Here is a 19,022-nt window from a genome sequence, read left to right as displayed (position 1 = left end):
TTGCCACCAAAATATCAAAACGCGAGACACACTAATACATCTGCTTCCGAGTAAAACATTCAGTGTGTTTTAATTCGTATGTATGTTGTGTTTGTTTGGCGCACCTTATCTGATGAGCTTGGAGTGATGTCTTTGTACAAGTGATTTGCTCGATGAAGAATGGACTCAACTTCGGGCTGTTTGGCTTCAACTTCCTCGATGAGCTGCTATAATGTATGGACAGGATGTGTTATGTACGCAGCTCTCCACACACACACATACTCAAATGTGTGTGTGTGTGTGTGTCGTACGCCAGGCGGGGGTTCCTCTGGATTGTGCTCCAGATGAGTTCTGGTTCTGAACACCCAGCTGGACAGATAGTCCAACTGAACCTGAAGCCCATCCAGTTCCTTCAGCAGATTCTCAATCTCCAGCTGTCGTTCAGGCAGAGCCTTGGACACCTAAAGAAGGACAAAGCGGTGCATGGAAAGTTACCGCTCCACTGCATGACCATAACGTTCAAAATTGTTTGAGTGCTGCTCTATCTTGTTATAACGGGAATCGCATTTCTGTCTGTCGGCCTAGATGACGAGCTCGCTTTCAAATTGAACGACCCTTTTAACGCTTTCATTCCACAAGACGTACTTGTACGTCTTTTTAAAATTAGGCCCCGCCTACCAAGGAGGTACTAAGTCTAAGACTTTTTTTTTGTGTCATAGAGGGGAGGAGGGTCTGATGCAATCTGTGAATGAGAATAAGCCGTTTGCATTGTAAATCGTAAAAAAGCGACCAGTAGGTGGCAGTGGTGCCTCACGTGCTTGAAATGCATGCTTTTACAAAAAGCGCTTTTCCTCAGTTTTTTTTGCCCAGGAATCGCCATTTTCATGAAACTTAGCCATTTTGTAATGCCGATTGCTGAAGAATGGAAAAAGAAACAATTTTTTCTGCTGAAAGAAGAGAGTCAAACTTTATTTTGGTAGGCTCCATGTTTATATAGCATTAGAACCAAATATTCTGTGGGCCTTGCAAGATCCGTCAAAATCCAGTAAAACGCTGGGATTGAGGGCATTGCTCCAGTGAAAATGGCTGGGATTGAATGAGTTAAAACATTACAGTCACAGTATATAGAAGCCACAGAGTGCCGGATCATTGATTTGTTGGCCATAGAATTCTGATTGTGCCGCATGCAAACCTGTTCCCAGCGAGTGTTGATGATCCGGATGTCTTTTTGTCTGTCGGCGGGAATCTGTCGCATGTTCAGCTCCACCACCGCTGCTTTCTTGCGCGGAAGTTCCTCCACACAAGCCTGACAAATTAAAGAATACGCCCGCGTGCATTAATGTTTGTGCAAAAGTAGAATCCTTTTTAGTGAAACCTGAACAGTGAGCAAATTTTGGGATGATGATGATGATGACATGTACATGTATACACTCACAAAGTATGTATCGAAAGCCCTTTAAGGCGTTGTTCAATATCCTTGATATCCAATTTAAGGTTTGTGTAATAGTACAGACTTTGTCCTTACCGGTAAGACAGTTGAGTGTGCTACGAGAATGACTCCATCTTACTTGTAACATTAACGGTGACGTCAGATGACACGAATGTAGCCCGATTTTGTGCTGACTTATAGCATCTCGTCGCCGATTTAGAGTTGTCTTGACGCGATGTAGCTTGGCAAAATGGGTACTGGCAAAATTATTTACATTACTTCCATTTTATACATTTCGGAATTTGAATGATGTTTTATTTTGAAAATTTATTATTATTCTTTGTTACATCCGCCTACAGTATGTCACTCTTAATGCAGGTGAAGGCGCGCTTCTCGGTCGGTGATAGGTTACCGCTAAAATGAAACCCAGGTGCTAGCAAAATGAGTAAAAAAAACAAACATATTTGGAAAATTTCTTTGGGAATGGGAAAAGGCCCAACCAGGAGACAGAAGAGGAGCTGACGACTTCCAAAAAAAATAAGGCTACATTTAATAGACAGTGTCAGGAGTCTGACTTACAATACGGCTTCATCTCAACGGGAGATTCCCACTCTGTATTATAGTCGGCGATGGTGAGTCATATTTTTTCCATGCACTTTGTATTTGCGGTTTATCTTATTTTGAAGGCACGTTTAAATGTTACCATAGCGACCAGAGAGTGTTGCAGCCCGATAGGATAGGATGATTTGTGTTGATTATTATGTTACGAAAATACCACACTTTTCATGCAGGTCATATCATATTTTGTTGTAATTATCCAGCCTTAAAGGCCGGTCCCAGAAAATATTGTCTGACATTAAACCGATCCGTGGGGCAAAAAAGGTTGAGGACCACTGGTGTACAGAGCTACTAGTATTCATCAAGGTCTAGATGTTAACTAGTAGAATTTTATAATGCCACCAGTCAGCGAGTAGCCTGCATTAGTCAAATTGTGCAGCGTTGTCTCACTAGTCACATGTAGTTGTCCTACTAGTATGCCAAAATTGCCAGACTAGTTGAAGACAAAGAACATACATGTAGATGCACCTTAAGATGGATATCCAAGACAATAAATGCTCAAAAGGCTTTCCCCAACACACACACACACGCTCACACAGTGGTGGTGACCTGTGACTGTGTTTGTCGAGGGTACCTGCACTTGGCCCAGCGTGTCTCTGATGTGTTGAGGCTCAGCAGGCTGCAGAGGGATGCCCAGAAGCCCCTCCGCCTTGTTGAGCCAACCCATCATGGAACCCACCGTTTCCTGCAGATGTGCCGCTGTCGTGCGCGCTTCGGCCGATCTGCAGGACAGGACGTCGCTGTCATGATGGGCTTACGAAATATGATGTTCAATGACACTGGCTGTCGTCGTGCCAATCGTTCTCTCGTCCCTCCCGCTGGTCGCCCAACTTCTCCTTTTCCGCTTTCTATCGCCCCATCTCAATCAATAGTACAGTTAAACTCCTCTACAACGAAATCATGTTTGGCGCAAGAAATTTTTCACAACAGGGGGGTTTTCACTGTAGTAAATTTGATCTCAGATGTAAACACACACACACACACACACGTATGTGTACTCTTTATTTTTATTCCAATTGTGCATAAGTATGAACACACTTATTTGACACTTCATATAGTCAGCGTAGAAAGAAAAAAAGGGAAAGAAATTGCAAAATTTACAATCAGCATTCACTTTCACTTACATCAATTTCTTGCGTAATGTCTTTTATTTTGCTTCCTCCATCTTTCATTTTTATTATCTTTATCCTGTCTTCAAGCATTAAAGCTTTTCTTTTCTTAACTCCTTGGTATGCAAAGGTCCATTTTGTCGCCATTTTAGCAATGCAACGTTCGTGCTGCGTCTGAAACAAATACTTCCTGTACTACTGCGCATGTGTGAACCAGTGTGGTGGTTGCTGTTGCTGTTTCTGAACGAAGCAGTAGAGGTCACTGTTGGATTAGACTTCGTTGTAGTGAATCTCTTCGCGAGGCAAGAGCAGAAAAAATATTTCGTATAACGCAACAGGGTTTTTTTTCGTTGTATGGGGGGCAGGAGAGTGGTAATGGTGTTAATGCATGATGATTTTTTCACATAGGGGGTATTTTCGCCCATGTAGGTTTCGTTGTAGAGGAGTTTTGCTGTACTGATATGGACATGGACTATAAATCACCCAATGATTGCGTGAACGGAGACTCAAAATCCCGACCGCCTTTATGTGTCTCTCCCCCAAAATAAATAAATAAAAATACAAACACACGCACCTTCTCTTGCGCTCATTGAGCTGCTCGCAGACATGCGCCCAGCGAGCATTTAGGAATTTGAGTTGCGCTCGGAGGCGGGAGACATCATCCGGCGTACTCATCCGGCTGATGTCCTCGCCTGCAGAGGTCACTCTGTTCAACGCCGCTTCTTGCAGCGGTATCTCTTCTGTCAGGTCCTGCAAAAGCGCACACGCACACCCAATAAAGACTTTTGAATTTTCTACTCCTTGCTCACGAAGCGCCTGATTTACTGAGGCATTAAATTACGCGTTCGCACACTCGCCGATGAAAAAAAGAAGACGGTTTTCACCATGGAATGTTTGGGAGAGCAGCGCGAGCGCAAAATGAAGTTTGAAGTGATGGAATTGGACATGTTAGCGGGAGAGGCGAGCAGACATGTTACTGAGTTACAGAAAAGACATTTATCACTCCAATAACTCTGGGAAAGACAACATTTAAAAAAAAAAGATGATTTAATTGATCCCAAGTAAGTGGGACTTCAATATATCTGCACATCCTGCGTAATGTGGTGTTAAAAACTGGGAGAGGCCGGCACCTACTCTCACAGGGCGCCGAAATGACCCAAACGCACAGAATGCAGGGTTGAATGGAGCTGTGCCGTCGCTGATGTGACATGACTCCTTCTGTGATGATTTAATAGCTCCCAAATTGCATTGCTGAATAGATGATATATTGTGCTAGATTTTGTCCCTGGCATTTTAAAATTATTTACATGAGCGTAAAAGATATGTTATGTTACGTTAAAGGAGCGCAGAGCGCCGATGCGTTTGTGGAACTGGGGGTCGCAGCTTGGAATTGAAGCGGATTTACATGGGACAGGAGATGTGATCCAATCTCTTTTTCGCTACAGCTTCTTGTTTGCTTTCAAACTTCGCTTGTAGCAGACGTGTGCACATTTTCAGCATGACGTCTCTGATCCACTGGTGAAAAGGACACTTTTCTTTCATCTATCACCGTTTCAAACAACAAAGTGTATGCAGGAAAAGTGGTTAAGATTGCACGACTGTCTGTGTCTTCTGTGTTGCGTTGTATTATTTTGTCATTTTACGTTAACTGTTCTTTTGTTGGCGGCGCGGGCACCCGCAGCGGCTCCTCTTATTGTCTGGTTGAGAGGGAAGAAATTTCATCTGTGCTGTATGTTGCGCGCATTTGACAATAAAGTTGTACTTGACTAACCGCGACACCTCCCATTTTTTTTTCCTGCGACGATTCCTCGCCGACGTGACCGCAGTCAAACAGCGGGGGGGGGGGGGGGGGGGGGGCAAGCACCTGCCTTTCACATGCCAAATCAGCCGGGGCAATTTATCAAAGCCAGGTTTGATAAATCGCACGGCGTGTGCCACTTTTAAATTGGATTTGCATTTACTCCTCCTACAATGTGCCAAATGAAACGAATGGCATATACTTTCAGTAAATCAGGCCCTAAATCGGACACTAGAACTAAATCAAGAGCGAGTTTAGCCTCACTCCGAACATTGTTGCCGCTTCAGATAGTTGACAAAAGATGTTTGGAGAGCTTTGAAATGAATATGCAGGCCGTGCACTCAAAGAGGTTGGAGGGGCAGATTGGGTATCAACTTGCAGATGGTCTCCTTCGCATGGCTGTCTGCGCGTGACGAGTGTGAGGGCTGATCACAGATACCTGCAAATTGGACTGGACACATTTCTTTTGATCACTGACATCAGCTATCTTGGCCATCTTGGGCCGAGTGTCTTTCAGAAACCTCGGGTTGCTCACTCTGTTCGAGGACTACATTCCTTGACAGTTTGGGCTGCAAACTGTGGCCGCGGCAGTGCGTGTACTTCATCGGCTTGGCTATTTTATGCGGGGTATCATTTAAAATCAACGGGGTACTGGTGTCGATTATCAGCTCATCGGCAAGCCCGATAACCATCGCGATCATTTAAATCAGGTGTGCTGGAGGATTGAAACATCGAAGACGTGCAGGCTAGGGGCCCTCGAGGACAGAGTTGGTCCGTCGCAAGCGCTTCTTGAAAGTTTTTTTTCACTAAACTACCCCCACAAAATAAATACTCGTCTCTCCAAGCGCCACGGTTGTGACCGACATCAAAATACAGCAGCACAAGAGAAAACCGGGTTGCATTCCTAAAAAGTAAATGTAATATTAGTGGAAGCCAATGAACATGCCGCTGCGTTTAAATGTAAGAAAAATAAAAACGGTACCCAACTAAATATTTGTGACTTGCGCATTGGACAGTGAAAGCGTACCCAAACAAGTTTCCTAAGTTCAATCTTGGCTATGATACTTTCATCTACCACTAGAGGGAACCCTTGAAGCATTCGTGGTACTTCTAGTCCACTTGAGACACACTGCCCCATCGGATTTTATGCAGCCACGGAGTTGGCCATCTTGAATTCAAGACGTTTTCACTTTCTTTTACATTGCACAGTCGGACATTTAGGGCCATCTGATCAGTTTTCACTTTTGTAGCGTTTGTATGGCTGCGGGCATCGAGGGTCACCACATTCAGGTTACAATTTGTTTCGTTCATGGTGGCGGCAACCATGTCAGAAGAATGTCTTTGATGAGTTTACGTTTGGAATGAACGGCGGTTCCCTCCCGTGACAATTTCTTTTTGTTGTTTTGTTCTTGCCATCACTGCATTTATCCATTCAAAAGACTCAAATGCTCCAACATTTGCATTCTGACCAAATCGCATTCTGACCAAATCTAATCTGGCTTTCCTTTGGATGAATATTATGTACCTTGTTGTAAAGCCAATTTACATTCACGAAGGTGTCATGGATGAAGATCTCCACCCTTTTTATACCGAACCTCAAAGCTGCCTTCTTCCTATGTTGCAGTTTATGCACGGTAACAATACGGAGTGAGAGTTTCAAGCGTTGTGTATTCCACATCAAATAATGGTAATTTATTTTTTGGGGGGGGGGGGGGGCGTGTGCGATACCCTGAGGTGCTGCCTTTGTGCTGCCGGCTCGCTCTCGGCTAGCTTGAGGGCACCCTCAGCTTCATGAAGCCATTCCTCGAACGCCCTCTGGTCTGCTACAAACTTGTGCCACTTGGTGTTGCAGTCCTGCCAGAGCCTTAAAGGGCACACGCAAACACACCCGGCGCTCAGTTTTCTTCCAACCGCCGCGTCATCATCTCCTTCAACGTTTTTCTTCTCGCTTACGTGAGCCGCTCTTTGTGCAGCTTGTTCAGTTTGTCCCAGTTGGTTCCAAGTAGGGTGGCGCTTTGGTGGATCCGCTGGCCCTCCAGAGGTCGGGCGGCGGCTGCCACTTCCTGTCTGCGAGACAGCGCCGCCTCCACCGGAGCACGCAGTTTGTCAATGATTGCTCTGACTTCCTGTGTGCGTATGACTGGAGGTCACAATCTCCCTTTTTGAAACGAGGCTTTACGCGTTTGGTTCATTTGGGGTGTTTTTGCGACTCGAACACGGCAAGTGGCACTGACCTTCAGGCAGCGCTCCTGCTGAGGGAGGTCGTAATAAGCTGCGGGCCAGTATTCCGGGGAGCTCAGTTTGAAGTCCGCCTCCGCCACGGAATTTAGCAGCGCCTGCAGCTCCGCCAGGTAATCCTGCGCACGCACGCACGCACACACAAACACACACCGAAATGAGCATGCACCATATTCACAAAACCAGAGCCAAGTCACAAACGAAAAAAAATTCTGGAATCCATATTTTTGCATGCAATTAAGAGACTTTTCTGAATTGCGATATCGACAGGAAAGATTGACTGTTGACGAATTTCGGGACTAAAAAGTAGTGAACGCTGAGAGTTGCTGACCAAATTAACATGGCGCCGGTTAATACGAAGCCAAGTGAATCCAATCCGTTCCCAGTTACCATGCAAACATGCCCACTTCTCAGCATTCACCGACGACCCCCCCCCCCCCCCCCTCAGGTGCGACGAGTGCATTGGTAGTCTCGGGTCACAAGTGTATGACAAAAACACTTTCACCATGACTACGCCGACTTGGACAAAATTCCCATCTGCGTTTGTATTCCCGACAGAAGCTGGAATAAAAGTGAAAGAGCGCAGGGAACAAACGGCACACGTCTCGCTGACCAACGAGGTGTTCTTCAGACGCACGTTGCAGCGTCCGCCTTCACAACGTACGTTTAATCTGAGAACACTCGACGCGGCCCTTCTGAGCTCTCACTTCAAACAAAAATGAGATGCGCATTTTGTCCAAGCTCATCAAAATAAGTGGATGCCGGTGGGTGCTCATGATTAGATGGAGGCATACATACATTGTCAGTGATTGGCACATCGGGAGACTGCATCATGTCATTGGTTGGCATGCGGTGACACAGAACCAGACGGAGAAACCAATGAGATTCGGACGTGACTTTTCTTTCAAGTAACACCGAACACATGGTGCAGAAACTAAAAACAGGAACTGTGATTAAAATTCAGCCATTCAGATCCATAAGCTTAAATACGAGTATGGAGGCTCGGGTAACGGGTGAATATTAACTCGTTCGCTGCCGTGGATGTTCATCTTTTTTGCAACTGCAATCCAACCACTTACTTTCACTGGCGTATCGTAGTACGATTTTCAACAGGTTGCACGCGGACGACGGCCTGAACCAGATTGTCTGTCAAATTAGGGTGCGTCAACCACTGTAACACCAAATAGAACCCTGTAGGTGGCGGTGTTGTATCGCTTTGGATTTGAGATCAGCACAGCTTTTGAGTAGACGGTAAAGATCGGGCGGTGAATCTCGGTTTGTCACGTCGATTATAAAGGAGAAAAATGCCAACGTGTTGGACAAGTCTAGGCATCTTGCACTCAAATAGAGCATGTATAGGTGTGGTATAAAAAGACGATGCATCACGGTAGGTAGTAGAAAGTGTGTGTCAGATTCTGGAGAAAAGATGTCATCGTTGTCTATCTGTCAATAAATTCCCATCAAAAGCCGTTTCTGAGTCTTGTTTTGGCTGTATTATAGTTTGAGGTGTCACAAATGCAAAACGACACGAGCGTCAAAGTCCCTGTTCTGCTTGACATGTTTCTGTTCACAAGAAGCTTGTTTTCTCTTGGTTTTTGGTGAGAAACCGGCGTTTTTTGGTGAAACTAGCCCTTGATGAGCTGCTCATTACAAAAGAACAGAAAGAGGTAGAACAACTTTTTTTCTGGTGAAACAAGAGAGGCTGCTTTTTCTTTTGGTAGATTTGGTCCTCATTTTTAGGGTTTCCTGAAAAAGTGATGATTTTGGAGGGAGAAGGATTCTATACTTGGTACATATTGTATTGTTCTTGTTTTGTTTTTTTAACAGGTGTGATTACAACGAGATTCTATTGACAGCACCTCATGTTTGTTTACTTTGAATATGACAGTTTGTTTTCATCAGTATCCATGCACACGCCAACATTTCGGGGCCAGGACTTTAGAATAGCACCTGTTTGACCACCCAGACGGGCAAATGTTAGTAATAGTTAGTGACTCACACGGTGCGGTTGAAAATTTGTGTTATTGCGAAGCTTAAAAGTTGTCTGTTAGCGTAGAGGAGAAGTGGTGCCTACTGGAACTCACACATTGCCTTTGAAAGGATTTGAGCTTGCCCTCCGCCTCGGCCCAGCGTGTGTTGAGCTGGAGCTGCCGGGGCTCCACTAGACTGGCGGCTCCAGCCTCTGAGAGCTGATTGGCTAAGCCCTGCACCTCCTTAAGCTCCTCCTTCTTCCGGGCCGTCTGTGAGACAATTTCCTAGTGGGCGAAAACCAACCGAGGGCGTCATTTGGCGTGCGTGCGTTTGTGTGTGTGCGCGCGCACGGGGGTGGGCTTTTCTGCGATTTCTAAGGGGAAGCAGAGTGAGACAAATACGGCCGGGACAATTCTTAAGTGAGACTTTATTAGCATTGATGAGGAGTACAATCACTGGAATGCGCAAATGTGTGTGTGTGCGTGTGTGTGTTGGAGAAAGCATGTGGACAAAAACAAACGACAAAGCAGTGAGGAATTTCAGTGATGGCACTGAGAGGCAAGGATGATGTCCACTTAGCGAAATGTCATAGTGATCATCTGAAAGCGAAAGACAAACATGTGACGTCAGAAGGTGGGGTGGAGAACAGTGTGGGGTGGAGGGGGCACGTGGGGGGGCTTCCACAGAGAGAAAATAAAGCGAGTGTGTGGAGCAGTGACATCAACAAGTTGCACCTTCAGGTCACGGTGACAGAAAAAGAAATCAACCGTGTGCTACGTGTAGAAAGTGTGTGTGTGTGCGCGCGTTGTCACCTTGACCCTCTCGCCCTCCGCAGGGTCGGGCAGCTGATCGACACTTCGCTGGATGTCGTCCAGCCAGGCCAGGAGGTCATGTGACTTCCTTCGGTACTGGTACCACTGAGGGGCAATGGCGAGCGCCTTCCTGTTCCTGAGCACGCGGAGGTCCTGCACACGCACACGCGGCTTTCACGTCGACTGAATACAACAATGGAGAAACAGCGAGGCGTCCATTGAGGGAGCAACCCCCCGCGCGGCGAATAACTGACGTCACCCTGAAAATATTCATAGCTGCCTGTACAAGGCGTCCCAAAAGTCCCATGCACGTTGCTTTTCGGGGGGTGATTTTTGGACCGATGTGAGGCCATTAGCATTTGACGGCTTCGCTTTGCAGTATGATTCCCCCCGCCCACAGCTCCGCCAATTGACATCACACACAAAAAAAATGCAAATGTTGTTTTCCTAACCCACTCGCTTGGGTCGCTGTGGATTTTGAGCAGACTGGGTTACTTTTACTAATTGTTGGGTTATTCTTTGGGGCTGCGGGGGCAACCCAGCAGATTGGGTTGAAGACTGGATTTGGGTGTGTAGAAGCGCTAAAAGTGGTCACAATTTGAAATTTTTGTGGACCGAAGTTGAAGTGGATTTACTCTAAGGTTCTTGGATGTTGTTGCTGGCGGCTGACTTTGGACACCGAGATCAGGGTTCAAATCCTGGTCAGGGCGAAGGGCCTGCTCATTGGCGTCAGCAGGGGCGGCCACGGTAAAAACTGGGTCAAACATATCATGCGGGCGCCTCACTGTGGTGCTTCTTCTTTTTCTAAGAGTAAGTAAAACGTGTATTATTTTTCAGCCCAGCCATAGGGATACCCGTAGCAACTTATTTTTTCCGTGTGGCTCGTTTTTACCCCTTGCTTTTGACCCAACACGCTGGGTCAAATCCTCATTCCAATCCGCTAACCCGGCATCGCCTCGGTCACGTTTGGACCCAGCGCCGGGTCGGCTACTTCACTCAATCCGCGTTACTTTTGACCCGGCGGCGATTGATGCAGTGTTGCAAAATTGTCACCCGTCAAGAAATTGTTCTGTGGCCGACTGCAGTTCAAGGGCAGTTTGAAAAACGTCATCAATGGCAGTAGAAACTTGCCACGCTACGCATTAGAACAGAACAGCGCAAACAGACCAAATGAGAGAAAAAAAAAAAAAAAAAAAAAAAAGAAGTGGAGAGGGATTTTTGGGATACCTTGTACTAACTGTATCTAGAGATGATACCAAAACATTTCAATCTCATCTTACCATGCACATGAGGCCAAGTTTTCAAATGAGCCGCTGATGGTTACGTGCGCGTTACCTTGACGGTTTGGTACTTGTTGCCGAGCTGCTTTTGTTTCAGTCTGATCTGTTCTCTCTTGTCCTGATCCGGGGCTCTCTTCTGCAGATTCTCTCCTCTCAACAATAACTCCTTCACCGCACCTTCCTCGCAGTCCTACACCCGCCGACACACATGAATCATCAAGTCTTTGGACTCGTGGGTCAAATGTCACAAAAATGGTTGCGGTGCTCTCGCTATTTCAGTCACCTTGTTTTCCCTGAAGTCGTCTTCCTTGAGGTTCTCCCCTTGTTTTGCTTCCTCCTCCAGGAGATTCAACCAGATCTGAGCTTCGCGGTGATACCGCTCCAGTTCGTTGGCCGATGCTGCCGTCTGAAATGTGTTTTTGTCAGGAAAGATTTTGTCAGCATCCTACAGCAGTCATGAAGCTGTCATAAATAGATTTAAAAAAAAAATAGATTGCTGCTTGTTGTCGTGTCCCACCAGTCCGGAGGCGATGCGTTGTGCAATCGTGTCAAATCTCTGGGTCAAAAGCTCCACTTTAGGCCCCACCTGGGCCTGGCAATCCTCCCCCCTGGTTGTCATCAGCTCCTGTGCCAAAGTTTTCACTTCCTCCATCTTTTTCCTCGTCAGCTCCAGCTCGGCACGCAGGACCTGTGAAAAAAAAGAAGAAAAAAACCCCAAAACAGGGTAAAGAGCTTGAATGATGATTTCAACCTTCTTCTCTCTTTGTCCTTCTTCTTTATTATCATATTTAACCATTTAGTATTTTTATAATTGCTGACAAATAACGGACAGAAATATTGCCACCTTTATCGAAGCATCATTGGGTCCCCGGTCGTCGAGCTCATCCATCTTTTTATTCGCTCCGTCGATCCATCTGTTCACTTCCTCAATCTGTCCATCTAACTTCCTCATCTGCTGCTGGTAGGCCTGAAGACAAGGTGACGGACTTTGGTGCAAACAATGCTATTTTCAAGATGATCTGTGTCATTTTTAGATCCGACAATATAAATTTTTAAAAAATTTGGGGGGGAGGGGGGAAGCGCGGTCCCACCAGCAGCAAGTTTAGCCATTCCTCCGCTCGGGATGTGACAGCAATCCAATTGCAGTGCAGCAGGCTGACTTTGTCATCCACCAGGCTGCCATGGACCCGAAGAACGACTTTTAGGGCCTCGGCCAGATCCACCACGGCCTGCAGCTGTGGCTGGCGCTTCTCTGTCTCAGCATGGATGGACTGGGTAAGATGGAAAAATTGGCAAGTAAGTCATTGTTGCTATGATGCAGTTAAAGGTGGAGTGAGCAGTTTAAAAGAACAAACAAAAAAATGTTCGTCGAATTTGTTAAAACAGTCCTTATGGCTTGACAGTAGAACATTGTTAGCCCAGAAATCAACTTATTTATAATGGAGCATTTATGATACAGTGACTAAATGTTTTTGGTGTGCTGCCTACTTGTGCACAAACATGCGTCGTTTCATTACATTTGTTTCATTTCGGTTCTGACATGTTGTAACTCAAAAGCTGGAATTGAAAAGGTAAAATCCTCGAGCGAAAAGTAGATGATGGATTAAACAGTTAAGGCTTGGTTCAGATTGGATTATTTTTTTTTTGCCCAGAAGCGGCCTCCACGTGATCCTTTTATGACAATCGAAACGGCTAAATTCCAATCTTTTTCAAATCCGACCTGAATTACTTTCATATGCGCTCCTAGATCGGATACATCGACAATTTGATGCAATGTGACCTCAGTCTGAATGGCTGGGTTGCATATATCCGACCTATACGTCACCCATAACTCAAAATGAGCTCCGTGCGGGAGGGAGTGCTTCGGTTGGAGACTGAATTGTCCCAAAGTTGCTTTGAGTAATAGTATTGACTTTAGATTTGACTTGAATTCGGTCCCACTTGAAACATGAATCATCAAGTGGACATTTATGGTGATGGTCCTCATTCAGCCACACAGGCGGGTCATTAATTAAGCGCGGCAATGACGTGGTGTCGCCTTTAGTAGATGTCTTTGGAGATCAAAAAAAGACTCGCCTTGTTTTCCAAAATATTTACACCTCCTTTCGCATTGCTCCTCAGTTGACATGAGATGATAAAAAGATGAGAACCGGCTCGCTGGACCACTTTCCTTCCGTAAACACGACATTTTGAGTCACGTCGTCTCTTCATCTGCGGATGTGGCTCACTTTTGGGACGCATTTGGTTCACACACCACACAGGCTGCGGTCGCATTTAGTTTGAAATATGAACGCTTACACACACACACTCACCTGCACACGCACACTCACACAAAGCGGATTTCGCGCCAACATCCAAATTGAGCATTACGACCTGCGGCGCGAACGCAGCCTGATCTTGTTTTTGTAACAAGTGTACCTGTGCCCACGCCACCTCAGCTTCCAGGTCACTGGGCACACCGTCGACAGCGGAACGCCTTGTCAGTTCTGCATCAGTGGCCGCAAGCCATTCTGTCAGTCCATTGAGCTCCTTGCGAAGCTTCCGGGACAGCTTCAGACTGTTCTCTAGCTCCAATTTACTCTCTGTTATCTGTAAAAAAAAAAAAAGGAAGACAAAAGAAAGACAATTTCGACTCATGCCATTGTGGGACTAAAATGATATAAACCTTTGGCATTGTTTTCAATCAGGCATAAAAGCAGCATTATTTATTCACAAAATAGGACTTAATCAGCAAAAAACAAAAAAAACAACTTTTTAGCATTTTTGTTTTATCGTGATGAACCTCTTTCGGCAAAATATTTGAAGAGGGGATGTTTCGAATTTTGATGACCTGTACCACATCCACTAGCTTAGTGCTAACACACAATGCAAAACACCATCGGCAGGCTAACAGTGGTCGTGGGGTTTATAACCATGAACGCAACAGACATTTGAATACAAACGGTGCATTAAGACATGAACGCAGATTAAATAAAAATGTCATATATTTGTTATCCTCTGCGACCCCCCCCCCCCCTCCGCCAACAATATTACTGCAATTTACGGGGTCACTTACAGATGTTATGAAAGTCTCCGGCGATTGTGGCTGCAAGGATGGCCCCGGTGGCCATGAAATGCTAATCAGGATCAGTCGCAATAAATGGTTACATTTTTTTTGAACTTCCTATACGTTTTAAAACATTTCACGTGGATGGGAACATCTCTCAGTCTCCACGTGAAGCTTGTAAGGCAACTGCCAGGTCGAGTTAACGTGATGCATGTGTGTGTGTGTGTGCGCTAACACCTGCGCTCCGAGCTGGTTGTACAGCAGTTTGAGCGCCGTCACGCGCCCGTCCAGCTCTTTGGGATGCTCGGTCTGTTGCCTCTGCACGATCTGCCTCCCCGTTTTGATCACCGTCTCCACCTCGCCTTTCACCTCGCTCAGCACCTTGTACAACTTCTGAGACACCGAAGAGAGCGGACGCCGTCGTCATTTTGTCCGTCGACGGATCCGAACCGCGTGCTCGGGATACGCACCATGCACTGCTCCAGCTGAGACTGCACCACGTCCTGCTCTACGCTGCGAATGTCCAGCACCCCCACCTGACCTTTGACCCCGGCTAGCACGCGTTCGCACTCAGCCAGGCGAGCTTCAAAGTTGGCCGGCTTCTGGAAGAGGCGGAACCTGGTCCACACGTCGGTCAGCATTTTCTAGTTTTGGACGGAAGTGGTTGGAGTACATGAGTACTTGGCCTTGAGCGTGTGTTATGTGTTTGGTTTGAAAAGGGGCACCTGTGTCAACTCGATCTGGCCAGTCATCCTCTGTGACGGTTCCTTTTCCTGATTCTTTCTCTTTATCTCCTCCAAGGATGCATCATGGCCACTCAAGTCTGACTGGATCTTCTGCATAGAAAGTCATTCAAAGTGACAGCTTTTCATCAGAAAGATTTAAGATGGAGACGATTCTTCACGATTGATGTTGTTCCCCGTTTGGACCACGAGAAGTGAGTCGAGAGTAGCAAGAGCACAAATAATCTAATTTACACTCGGCATCAGGCACCTTCAAAATAAAATGTTTGTTTGCTTAACTCTTTTTTTTTATTTTTTTTTTTACGTTGGTTAAGAAGATTATGTTTTTGTTTGTTTTTCAAATATTTCCTCAACAATAAGACTATTGCACAATTTTGAAAAATAATCTAATTCTGATTGTCCCCAAAATCCCCCACTTAACATTGCAACTGTGATTGAACATGTCATTATTTTTCAAAATTCTCTCATGTTTTTGTTTTTAACGAAGAGAAGCAATGAATTATTATGTATTGCCATAAACAACATCAGATTTATTACACACAGACATCTACAGTTTATTGTTCAGTCCTATGCTAAAGTAAAGGCAAATGAACCATGAATTAACCATGAGTGAAAATTCTCCCTCATCCAGGTCACTGCATTCTCGGGGCACGAAATCAATGGCAACTGCAACGCCACGGCGACAGTACCTGAGCCTCCTGTGGTATCTGGTGAGCATCGATGTTGTCGGCCAAGTATGCCCTCAGGTGGCGGTCAGTGTTGGCCAGCGACTCCTGCATGGACGTGAGCGTCTTGTCATTCTCCTGGGCCCACTGGAGACTTTTGGCCAGTTCCTTCTGCCTGAGAGACGCCTGAATAAAAACACAAGTTCGATTGTCCCATGAAATCTTTATGATCATTTTTTTTAAAGAACAAATTCTATTTTCCGATATACACCGACATCTCCCCCTCAAAGCATATATTGTAACCCTTTTTTTAAGGAGCGTATCAGCAGCCCACAACATTGACACGGGTGCCAATTTCACTCACTTGACTCCTCCCACAGTTGTAACGCATAATGCCTCACACGTGCTCGCACCGATGACAGTACAGAGGCTAGTGCCGAACACAAAAACATGTTCAGGCTGCACCAGCGATATTGAAAAGTTAAAAAAAATAAATTTAAAAAAGTGCTCAATGATGACAACAAATATGCTCTTCTCTTTATTACAATCCAGTGCAGGATTCAAAAGACGTTATTGTGTGAATGACGAGACCGACAACTTCTGAAGGCGCAAAAGCTTTTCCCAAGTCCTGTTTGCTACAAAGGCGCGCTCACACACGACTAAAGCAAACACCCACCACCGCCAGCATGCTCCCGCGCCCGGCGTGCGCCCTCCTGCCGCATGGACTCCGAGGCATCTCTCTCTCTCATGCAGGCGTCTCAACGCGGATCCCGCTCGTCATGAAGAGAATCAGCTTCCCTTCCCGACCGAGCCTTTGCTTTGGGGATTACCAGAGTCTGACCATTGACATCATCAACCCGTTTCAAGTCATGTGTGTGCTGGATGCATTCTAATCCCAAACGGGAGGATCATGACTAAGTACAGCCTTTAGCCTCCACATCCCTCCTCACATATATACACTCGCGCGCACGTATTTGAGCAGTTTCAGTTTCTAATAAAGGAAAGGACAACTTGAGAGATATGAAAGATTGACACAGCCACTGATAACAAGCATCCCCTGTGGCAGCGCGCTACTTCGTTTTGGCTCCCAAAAACACACTCTCAGTTATGTAGCCCGTGCGTTGTGTATTTTGCTGCACGGGGGCGATTAAGCACTTTTTCGATTTGGAATGTGAACAACATGTAGCCGACATTGGGTGGGGTTGGGGGGGGGGGGGCATATTAGAGTATGCAAGGGTTGAATTATCTCTGCATGGGTTTTAAATGTAGGACCTCGTTATAATGGGATTATGTACTTATCCTACTGCGTCAGCCTTTATTCTGGACCTCGGCAGGAGATGTTATTTGCCACTTGCGCTGCTTCTATCTTGTATCAGAAAGGTGAAAAAAAAAGACTGATATCATGCATTGGCTTTTCATTCGACTTCGCAACTGTCATTATATTCGAATGACCGCACTTGTGGTTAAATAATTTTTTTCTGATGACTCTCCGCATTGTAATGGCACCAGAAAAAGACTCTGTATTTACGCGTCGCATCCATTTTTTTTTTTCATAGTTGCATGTTACTGCAATACTAGTGTAGCGCATCGCACACATCAAGGGCGGGCCACCCATTCCCCCCCACCAAAACACACCAAAACCGCACATCAACGAACATGTTTCAGCGCTCATTGGCTGCCGACGTACGAACTGTATAAATACATTTCAGCGCATGCCGTCCGTGTCCCCTTGGTCGATGAATATTGCTGGGCCAAATTTCAATCCAAATACGTCCCTGGTGACGCGAGATTCTCCTTAAGGTAAGCTATTTTAAACTAAAAAGGAAAAGCGGACCTTTTGAATCCAACCCGAACTTGTTGCTGCTGTCAACATGATTCGGGAACATGGATTTGGGGGCCCAGTCCAAGTTCTAATTTTAATATATACAAGTCACACCTGAATATAAGTCGCAGGATCAGCAAAATTCGAAAATCAATTGTGATTTATAGTCCCAAAAAGACGTTATGTTCCATTTTACATGAAACAGTCAGAGCAAAGACCACAATTATTACTTACTTCAGTTTTAAAGGGCTCTAACCACAAAAATATGGCTTGACTAAGCCAAGTGAATAACACGACATATTCACAGATAACCTTGTTGTCATTTCAAGACTCAACATTGAAATATTTCACTCCTAATTAAACGAGAGGGCTGCATTCATTGCCGAGAGACGAAAGTGACTCGGAGCTGCCGGTTCTCATTTCAAATGAGGATGTTGACACACGCGCTCCCTAGACAATACACACATTCAATGTCAGAAATACAAGAATGTGACAAAAGATGCACGCGCGCACACATTCACACACACACTCACACACTAATAGTCTCAAACGGGTTAACAAACAAAGGGAAGCTTATCAGCCCGCAGGGAGAACATTAATCCAGTTCTATTGTGATGGGGGGGGGGGGGGGGATCAACCCGGCGGGGGTCTGAGTGTCTTCGGGCAAATGTGTGTGAGTGTATTGAAAAGTATGAATGACTAATCTGCTACCCGATGACGAAGCAACGCTGCCTGTGGCAATGGTCGAAAAACAGACCAAAGAATAGAAAAGAGGAGGTAACAAAGTGAGCGCCGGGGGCAATGTAAGCAGATGCCATGACTAGCCATTTGTATACCGGCGCAGTACACACTCCCGGGCTCTTCAGATGGGACCAAAGCAATCGCAAATGCCATTAGTTGGTTTTTATAGCATCATCGTTCTGACCAAACGGTGACTGTTCCACTTTTCCACATCCTAATTTTCCTGAAAAGTAGACACCACTGAAGTTGCACTTTCCTCTCGAGAAAAATGCTTCCTGTTAAATGTCATGAAAAACATTTGTGTTTACACGTTAAGATGAGTGCTTTTTGTGCGTTTTGTTGCCTTACGGCATCCAATGTGAATTTGAGATTGCTGCAAGAGTGCTGTATGATGGTGATGAACTCAAATGCCCTCACATCCAGCAGCAGCTTTGACATTTCTTTAAATTTATTCTTTCTTTAAAGAAGCTTTAAGATGTTTCATGCCTGTACAATGGGGCCCTATGTAGACTGGAAACGTCTGTGTGGATTGCGCAACATGGAGCCTGTGATGTTTCTTTGGAGTCGATTCATCTGACTCAGACAACTTTTCTTCTCAGCCCAAGTTAATCTAATTACAACAATTATTTTTAAGAACCAGTGCAAACGTTTTTGTTGTGTTATTTTGGGGGGACGGGGGACGGATTAGCAGCATCTCCATTCATTTCCATGGGGAACGATGATCTGAGGTGCTTTTGAGTTGCAAGTGTGGTCACAAAGCAAACTAATTTT

At 45.5% G+C, this 19,022-nt stretch overlaps 1 protein-coding gene and 1 long non-coding RNA gene across 5 annotated transcripts in view; one reads left to right on the top strand and one right to left on the bottom strand.

Moving 5' to 3' along the window:
* dmd (dystrophin) overlaps positions 1 to 19,022 on the bottom strand; it is a 137,805-nt gene that overhangs the window by 48,523 nt on the left and 70,260 nt on the right. For 2 of the 3 annotated variants that reach the window (XM_086111318.1, XM_086111308.1), the window contains exons 34-53: positions 15,713 to 15,874; positions 15,006 to 15,116; positions 14,751 to 14,924; positions 14,518 to 14,673; positions 13,653 to 13,823; positions 12,326 to 12,505; positions 12,079 to 12,201; positions 11,752 to 11,922; positions 11,518 to 11,640; positions 11,290 to 11,424; positions 9,955 to 10,107; positions 9,256 to 9,426; positions 7,168 to 7,290; positions 6,887 to 7,059; positions 6,662 to 6,797; positions 3,710 to 3,885; positions 2,601 to 2,748; positions 1,172 to 1,285; positions 291 to 440; positions 105 to 203 (exon numbers count right to left, since the gene is read on the bottom strand). In XM_086111318.1, coding sequence (XP_085967444.1) covers positions 105 to 203; positions 291 to 440; positions 1,172 to 1,285; positions 2,601 to 2,748; positions 3,710 to 3,885; positions 6,662 to 6,797; positions 6,887 to 7,059; positions 7,168 to 7,290; positions 9,256 to 9,426; positions 9,955 to 10,107; positions 11,290 to 11,424; positions 11,518 to 11,640; positions 11,752 to 11,922; positions 12,079 to 12,201; positions 12,326 to 12,505; positions 13,653 to 13,823; positions 14,518 to 14,673; positions 14,751 to 14,924; positions 15,006 to 15,116; positions 15,713 to 15,874 — 2,949 coding nt within the window. Of the gene's footprint in view, positions 1 to 104; positions 207 to 290; positions 441 to 1,171; positions 1,286 to 2,600; positions 2,749 to 3,709; positions 3,886 to 6,661; positions 6,798 to 6,886; positions 7,060 to 7,167; positions 7,291 to 7,969; positions 7,997 to 9,255; positions 9,427 to 9,954; positions 10,108 to 11,289; positions 11,425 to 11,517; positions 11,641 to 11,751; positions 11,923 to 12,078; positions 12,202 to 12,325; positions 12,506 to 13,652; positions 13,824 to 14,517; positions 14,674 to 14,750; positions 14,925 to 15,005; positions 15,117 to 15,712; positions 15,875 to 19,022 lie in introns of all 3 variants that reach the window. The other variant, XM_086111300.1, reaches the window with a different exon arrangement.
* Positions 7,143 to 15,909, top strand: LOC147210484 (uncharacterized). Of its 2 annotated transcripts, XR_015100934.1 has the most exons (8): positions 7,143 to 7,284; positions 7,730 to 7,831; positions 9,978 to 11,489; positions 11,578 to 11,958; positions 12,410 to 12,509; positions 14,659 to 14,913; positions 15,082 to 15,217; positions 15,655 to 15,909. It is a non-coding gene; the product is annotated as an uncharacterized LOC147210484 (long non-coding RNA). The 2 variants fall into 2 exon arrangements; XR_015100932.1 differs by lacking the exon at positions 7,730 to 7,831 and having other exon boundaries at positions 7,145 to 7,284.

The sequence above is a fragment of the Hippocampus guttulatus genome, chromosome 1 (assembly GCF_054856545.1).
Source record: "Hippocampus guttulatus isolate MCC_2025c chromosome 1, RoL_Hgut_1.0, whole genome shotgun sequence".
Lineage (NCBI taxonomy): Eukaryota > Metazoa > Chordata > Actinopteri > Syngnathiformes > Syngnathidae > Hippocampus > Hippocampus guttulatus.
The sequence above is the reverse complement of the archived record's forward strand: the minus strand, read 5'-3'. Positions and strand labels throughout refer to the sequence as shown.